The sequence below is a fragment of the Carlito syrichta genome, unplaced genomic scaffold, assembly GCF_000164805.1.
Source record: "Carlito syrichta isolate Samal-C Ts95f unplaced genomic scaffold, Tarsius_syrichta-2.0.1 Scaffold301890, whole genome shotgun sequence".
Classification (NCBI taxonomy): Eukaryota; Metazoa; Chordata; class Mammalia; order Primates; family Tarsiidae; genus Carlito; species Carlito syrichta.
The window spans coordinates 60,439-68,728 of NW_007245986.1; the positions used below are offsets into that span (position 1 = coordinate 60,439).

The 8,290-nt window shown below is 49.8% G+C and overlaps 1 protein-coding gene across 1 annotated transcript in view; it reads right to left on the reverse strand.

The window, feature by feature from the left end:
- The window catches only part of SCD5 (stearoyl-CoA desaturase 5), a 70,146-nt gene that overhangs the window by 48,968 nt on the left and 12,888 nt on the right, over positions 1–8,290 (reverse strand). Inside the window, exon 2 of the mRNA XM_021711157.1 lies at positions 1,450–1,580. Within this exon, the coding sequence (XP_021566832.1) occupies positions 1,450–1,580 (131 nt within the window). The remainder of the gene's footprint in view (positions 1–1,449; positions 1,581–8,290) is intronic.

Consider the following 8,290-nt stretch of genomic DNA (forward strand, 5'->3'; position numbering starts at 1 on the left):
GCCCAGTAGGTCGAGGCTGTGGTGGCCAGGAGTGGCCACTGCACTCCAGTCTGGGCGACAAGTGAAATTCCAACTCAAAAAAAAAAAAAGTTAAACTGTACGAGGGAAGTCTAAAATAGGGAACTGAATTCTTAGCTACAAGGGAGCTCAAAGGAAAGCTCAGGGTCAGGCGGTCTTGGTGGGAGGGGGGGCCCATGGCAGAGGGGACTACAGAGGTTGTGTGTCTGAGGGCCCCGGGGGACTCCTGGGTTGCCTGCTTCCCTAGACACTGATGTAGTTTTAGGAATCATGACTCCTTCCCAATGGGTAAAATACACAGGGCCTGGAATCATCCGCCCTCACAGATGGGCAGAAATGTGGAGAACCAGTTAGGAATTAGAAAAATCGATGGGGTGTGGTGACTCACGCCTGTAATCCGAGCACTTTGGGGGGCTGAGGTGAGAGGATTACTTGAGCCCAGGGGTTTGAGACCAGCCTGGGCAACATAGTGAGACCTCATCTCTACAAAAAAATTTTACAAATTAGACGGACATGGTGGCATGTGCCTGCAGTCCCTTGGGAGGCTAAGGTGCAAGGCTGCAGTTAGCCAGGATCGTGCTACTGTACTCCAGCTTGAGCAACCAAGCGAAATCCCTGCTCAAAAAAATTAATTAATTAGCTAGTTAAAAAAAAAAAAAGAATTGGAAAAACAGAGATCTAAAATCAAACCAAAATTCTGGCAGCCCAGAAAGTGCCCAAAGTGGTGGGAAACAGAATAGTTTGGAATAGTCCTAAAGAATATGGTCTGATCCTAGAGATACTGTCTCTTATATTCTGAGAGAGCTCCCTGCAATTTTCAGTGATTTCATAACAACCCCAAATGAAGCTATCGTCTTATTTGGACAGAAAAAGAAACTGGAGGCAAGGAAGCACTTCACACCTGACAGCCATTCAAGTAAAATCTCTGAGTTTCCAACTGCCATTGGACACTCCATCAGGATCTTTCGAAGCGACCCTGGAACTGTGTTTTGTCCGAACACTGGTTCTGGAGTCTGGCTGACCTGCATTTGCCTGTCCCGGATGTGCCATTTGCTCAGCCGTATGATTCAAGCAGGTTCTTTAATCTCACTAAATCTCGCTTTCCTTGTCTGTAAAAGGGGCACATGTAACATCTAGCTTACAGGGTGATGGAGAGGTTTGAATGCAGGACGCACATGGTATGCTCATCACAGAACTTGCCCGGGTTGGAGCCGGGTAGACATCGAGGGTTTGGGGGTACAGACTCTAGATGGAGGAGTCTCCTCTTGGGGCACAAAACCCTCAGGGGGCTACAAGGAACTAAACAGGTGGAATAGATGGGGAGTGCTCAGGCCTGAACAGGGAGCCTAGGATGAGGGTGAATGGGTGTCTTCCCACGCTCCCCTTCTCCCACACTGGGTCCCCGAAGCAGAGAGGCCCCTCCGTCCCCACCTGGAAAGCCATGGAGTTGGCAATAGCCAGAAATATCCTCAGGGGCAGCTTGGCCTTATAGGACCTGTGACTCCACAGGCGATGGGCACCGGCGGTCACTCCCAGGGCCGTCAGAAGGAAGCAGAAGTAGGCTGCAAGACACAAGTGAGAAGAGAGTCACCAGGTCGCCGAGCATCTGAACATCCCAAGCTTCCTTCTCCTCGGAAGGGACCCATGTAAAACGGCGTTGGGGAACCTGCCACGTGAAGGATCGATTACTTGAGGGGAGGCAGTTTTTTTATGGATTTGTAGCTTTCTAGGACCAGGCAGAAGCAGAGAGAGCTTTCTTCCAGAAACTTTGACCTTGAATATCATGTTTTTCTACATCAAACACTTGCTAATGTTTCTTGCCAGTCCTGATTAAAAGTTATGATCACGTCAGCAGCCTTTGCAATCAGTCTTCCATGTGCACTCTTGCGGAGCTGAGATTGACTTCTCTGTTATCTCTCAGTCGGCACCCGCACCAGGGTGCGTGTTGTGCAAGGAGCATATTTCTAGCCAAGCACAGTGGCTCACACCTGTAATCCCAGCACTTTGGGAGGCGGAGGCAAGGGGATTGCCTGAGCCCAGAGGTTCGAAACCAGCCTCGGAAACATGGTGAGACCTTATCTCTACAAAAAAATCAAAACATTAGCTGGGCATGGTGGCATGCACCTATAGTCCCAGCTACTTGGAAGGCTGAAGTGGTAGGATCACCTGAGCCAAGCAGGTGGAGGCTGCCGCGGCCGTGAGCATGCAGCTACACTCCAGCCTGGGTGACAGAGTTAGGCTCAAACTAAAAAAAAAGCGCATATTTCTTAGTGGCAGTACCCACTCTCTTGGCTCTTCTTGGTCTGAAGGAAGCTAGGCCAGGCTTCAGAGCAGTGGACTCCAACTCAGGGCCAGCAAGTAAGATAAACCTGATAGCCAAGATTTGTCACTAGAGATTCTCACTGACATCATCACTGTGACCTGAGATGTGAAGATGGTCAGGTGGGGGAGTTTTGAAAGCCAGCCTACAGTGGAGCTTGTGAGCTGACATACACTTACATCATCTCTAATCCTCACAACAGGCGTTACTGTTCTCATTTTATGGTTGAGAAACAGAACCTCTAAGAGGTTGGTTGGTAAATCCTGCATATAAACCCAAGTCAGGCTGGCATCATGGCTCATGTCTGTGATCCCAGCACTTTGGGAGGCTGAGGCGGGAGGATCGTTTAAGCCCAGGAGTTTGTGACCAGCCTGGGCAACATGGCTAGACCCTGTCTACACAAAAGATAAAAAACATTAGTCAGGCTTGGTGGCCAGCACCTGCACTTCCAGTTTCGCAAGAGACTGAGGAGGATCGCTTGAGCCCAGGAGGTGGAGGCTGAAGTGAGCCATGATCATGACACTGCACTCCAGCCTGGGCAACAGAGTGAGACCTTGACAAAAACAAAACAAACAAAAACCCACAAAGTTAGACAGACTAGTTCCCAAGCCTCTGCCCGGAGATCCTTATGGCACCCCCAGGTGGTGGTGGCAGTCTGCTCTTTGCCTGGACGCTTGAGAGAGATTACAAATTCACGGTGAAAAAGAGACACATGGGGGCCTAAAAATGTACTCTTGAAAATACTACAACTACTCTAAGTAGGTTTAGAGCAAAGTACCCACACAACGTTAAATGTTTTGTTTGGATTATCTTATTAAACACATCAACCTCTAGGAGGTTTGTATTATTGGCCCCACTTGACAGACAAGAAAACAAAGACTTAAAAGAAGGTAACTAATTTCCCAGCATCACAATGCTAGGAAGTGTCTTAGCCAAGAGTCAAGCCGAAGTCTATCTCAACCAAGAGCCGAGTTTCTGACCACTGTTTTCCTCCTTACCCCAGAAGACATCAAGCAAGTTTTCTCCCCATTCTCCACACCTCACCAGCTTCTTTAACACTGGATCCCAGTTGAAATGCGAAAGCCGATTCCTCACTTGGGGGGTGCCCTAAACCGGGCTATAGTCTAGCCCTTAGCACATGAAGGTCGGTGGCTCAGCCTGTAATCCTGCGCTTTGGGAGGCCAAGGTGAGTGAATTGCCTGAGCCACCGGGTTCGAGACCCGCCCGGGCAACTTGGCGAGACCTCATCTCTACAATAAATCAAACAAATTAGCCGAGCATGGTAGCGCGCGCCTGTAGTTCCAGCTACTTGGAAGGCTGAGGCGGAAGGATCTCCGGAGTCCAGCATGTTGAGGCTGCGGTGGCGGGAAGCGTGCCACTGCACTCCAGTCTGGGTGACAGAGTGAAACTCCAACTAAAAAAAAAATAAAAAGAATTTCCAAAGAACAAGCATTCAGCTGTATGTCCCAGAGCAGCTGTGAGAGCGGTCTCCGCCAGGGGGAGTCCTTAGGCAGTGCAAGCCGCAAGTGTCTGGAAGAATTACTAGGGCAACTTCAGTGTCAAGGAACATGTTTAAAGGAAGCACATTATTACATCTTCCAGAGCGAAGTGTTTCACTAATCTTGATCTTAATCTATATTCACACGGCTCCAAAAACAAGACTTACCCTTAACTCTGAAGATAATAAGTCCCTGAATACGTGTGGTTGTCATGAACGTGACACATCATCCTTACTTCAAAGGTTAACAGCAAAACCCCAAACAACAATCTCCTACAAGTCACAGAAAGGAGCAGTAAATAAAGAGCTCCAGCCTCCTTTGTCATTGTCATTGAACCTTTGTCACAAGGACATGAAATAGACAGCTATGTCCCTCATCACCCCCAGCCTTCTTGCCTCTACTAATTATGTTTTTCGACTATCAAGTAGTTAGAGAACAACAAAATTTAGAATGGAAAAATTCAATGTGATTCTATCCTGCCAGGAGACCAAGACACTGGACCCTTAATAAAACTAATTCCAAGACTCCATGGAAAACACTGGCCCTAAAAGGATTGCTCCAGTCCACATTTCCCAGTCAAGCCCTTACCATAGACCAGGTGTCCTCAAACTTTTAAAATAGGGGGCCAGTTCACTGTCCCTCAGACCGTTGGAGGGGCGGACTATAGTTTAAAAAAAAAAAGGAATTTGTTCATAGTTCATAGGAATTTGTGCATAGACCATGGCACTGGTCCTTTTGGGAATCTCTAATCATTGAGAGATCCCTTGCATGGTTGGTCTGCCCAGTGCCCAGGATACTGATGACAGGCTGAGTCAGAGTGTGAACCGGGCAGCAGCAGCTGCTGGTCTTCCATGGTCATTCTTCCGGCAACTGGAATGTGGCCATGTGGCTCAGCCCTGGCCTAGCATCGTATCCGGTCTTCCTGACTATGAGAACAAACACCTGAGCCAACCCTTCTCTCCTTTTTGGCTCAAAGCCTGAGCTGGGATTTCCCAGATGTTCATACCACTGAGAACAGTCAGGAACGAGACCATGAAAGTGAGGCTTGAAGATGATGGAGATGCCCCGGTGAGAGCCGGGGAGCCCTGCCTCAAGTTCCTAGTTGCAAGCCCTGGAGCTTGGCCGCTCTCTTGATCTTGAATATCAAGGGGCCTCCTTGATATTCCTCCTGGTTACCAGAGTCAACAAACTCCCTTCTCCTGGATAAACTAGTTTGCACTGGGTTTCTGATGCTTAAATTCCTCAGTCTCTTGGGAGGAGAGCGACCTTCTGGGCATGGCCCAGATGAGGCGAATCCAATCCGCAAAAACCCGGAGCTGACTGTGACAATGGATGGGCTGTCCCATGGAACAAGACTCAGTTTCTCTATTTTGACAGGGCTAACTCTCTGTTCTTAATTCTTCCTTTGTGATCTCACGACTCACATTCAGACAAGTTTTCTGATGGCTGCTAAAATCTTCAGACACAGAATTGATCACTTTGGGGGTGGAAGAGAGCAGTAGGAATGTTGGTAACTTTACTGAGCAGCTTACCCCTCGCAGGAAAAGTGCTGAATTGATAGGAACCAGAGTCACAGGATGACAGGACAGGAAGCAGAAAACAAGTATACCCATCTGGATGCAAGCAAGAGTTGTTGACTCTGGTTAGCTTACACAAAAAAGAAATGTACTAAAGAGACATCGAGACCAAGTGCAGTGGTTCACTCTTGTAATCCCAGCACTCTGGGAGGCTGAGACAGGAGGATGGCCTGAGCCCAGGAGGTCGAGGCTGCGGTGAGCCGTGATGGTGCCACTGTACTCCAGCCTAGGCCACAGAGTGAGACCCCAACTCAAAAACAAGTGGGGGTAAGGGAGATTGGGATAGCAAGTTGGAAGGACGCTTGCCCTCACTGGTCCAGCTGGTGTTTGGATGTCCACTGCACACTCCTGTCTTCCCTTTCTTGACATCCTCCCAGCCCTGCTGGGGCCTACCACGCTGAATATCACACCGGATCTTGGGTCAGCATCAGTGCCCACATCCTAGCAGCAACTACTGTTAATAAGAAACAAATACCACTTATTTTCCAGCAGGCACTGTGTGAAGCATTCTGAATACATCATCTTCTTTAAGTCTGAAATCAATCCTTTTCTGATTGCAATTAAACTTATTCTATTATGGTCTCAAGGCAGCTAGGGAAAAGAAAGATCTCCATCTTACAGATGAAGAAAACGAGACAGAAAGTGACAGGACCAGGATGCAACCTGAGGCAGAGAGTCCACACCTGAAGCCCAGCTGACTGCCCAACCGGAAGCTGCCTTCCCTCCAGGAGAGGGACATAAGGCCTCATGTCACTGAGTCAGCTCAAAACAAGCAGGTCAGAGCTCTTGTTCTCCCTTCTGTCTTACCAGCTGGTAAGTGACACCCACACCATCATTCCGCATCCAGTTCAGCCCCTGCTAGTCGGGAACAGGAGCACCAAGAGAGCCAAGGCTCTAGGGGACAGTTTAATTAAGCTCCTATTATGCCCTGGTCACTGTTAACTCAGAACTGAGAGCTTAACAGGAGTTTGAAAGGTAAATATTACTTGCTATGTGACTACAAAGTACAGCAAGAAATGAACAAATGATGTAAGAAATAAGAGAGATTAAAAGGGGGATCATTTAGTTTGGCGGACCAGAGAAGGCTTTGAGGAAGTGAGAGTTAAGCTAATACATAAAGAACTGGAAGACGTCAGCAGAGCAAGGTGCAGAGGATGCAAGATTTAGGGCGGGGTGGGCAGCAGAGGAAAGGCCTAGTCTGGAACAGAGGATCTAAAGGAAGGAGGAAAGAAGGAGGGAGGGAGGGAAGAAAAGAGGAAGGGAGGGAGAGAAGGAAGGATGGAGGAAAGGAAGGGAGGAGGAAGCTGTAAGGCCGGAGGTACCAGAGGGCGGGGCGGGCCTCAACAAGATGGCTCCGACCCGGACCAGGAGAACAACGGGCGAGAGTGAGCCAGCAAAAGTGAGTAACCGGAACTAAGACTCCAGCTGCAAAGTCAGCCAGTACCTGCTACAGCGACTCTAGCAACCCCGTTCAGCCAATCGCCAGCAGACGTCACGGCTGTCCCAACCAGTGATTGCTCTCCCAGACCTCCTCACAGCTTTCTCAGTGTGCCCTTTATAACCTATCGCCCATCTTGCTGGGCGCAACTTCTCTGACCCACAGCTACATGGACCGGTGAACCTAGCCCGGGACTGTGCGAATAAATTTTTCTTGGCTCCTTTGTTTCACCTGGTCTGGTTTCGTTTACCCTTACAGAAGCGAGGGAAGGAAGGAAGAGGGAGTGACAGAAGGAAGGGTGGAGGAAGGAAGGGAGGGAAAGAATCAAGGAGGAAAGAGAGGGGGAGGGAAGGAAAGAAGGAAGGAAGGAGGAAGGGAGGGAGGGAAGGAAGGAAGAAAGAGGAAGGAAAGGAATAAAAGAAGGAAGGGGGGAATGACAGAAGGAAGCAAGGAGGAAGGAAGGGAGGGAAGGAAGCAAGGGGGAGAAAGAAAGAGCCGGGCTCGGTGGCTCAGCCTGTAATCCCGTGCCTTTGGGAGGCTGAGGTGAGTGGATTGCCCGAGCCCATGGGTTCGAGACCCTCCTGGGCAACTTGGCGAGAACTCGTCTCTACAATAAATCAAAAAATCAGCCGGGCGTGGTAGCGCGCGTCTGTAATTCCAGCTACTCGGAAGGCTGAGGCGGAAGGATCGCCGGAGCCCAGCAGGTCGAGGCTGTGGTGGCCAGGAACCCACTGCACTCCAGTCTGGGCGACAGAGTGAGACTCCAACTCAAAAAATAAAAAAATAAAGAAAAAGAGAGGGAGGGAGGACGGGGAGGGAGGACGGGAAGGAAGGAAAGAAAGAAGAAGGGAGGGAAGGAAGGCAGGAGGGAGGAGAGGGAGGGAAGGAGAGAGGCAGAAAGGGCTGGAGGAAGGAAGGGAAGAGAAGGCCATGTGCTGAAGAGGATCAGAGACACTGGTGGGAGGGATGGTGTGGCCTGTGTGGAAAAGCTTGGCGGCTCCTCAGAAAGTCAAGCATCAGCCTCCATTTGGCCAGCAATTCCAGTTCTAGGTTGTAGACGCAACAGAACTGAAAGCAGGGACAGGACTCAAACAGGTACTTGCGTATCCACGTTCACAGCAGGATTGCTCACAACAGCCCCCCCTCAAAACAACCTGTGGCCACCAAGGATGAGGCACAGCACCGCCCAACAGGAAGTCGGAAGGGAGTGAGATTCCTTGAGGGCCTGCGGGGGCTGGCACCTTACCAGCGTGCCTGGTGTTCTTGTTTTACTCCTATGAGACAGACACCATAATCCCCCTTTCACAGATGCGCAAAGCCGAGCCCAGAAAACGCCTTGGGACCTGCAGCGGATACAGCCGGGACTCCTACGCCAGGTCTGCCGGCCCCCGGCCCTTTCACCTGGGATTTTTTTTTTTTTTGTTTTTTTTTTTGGTGT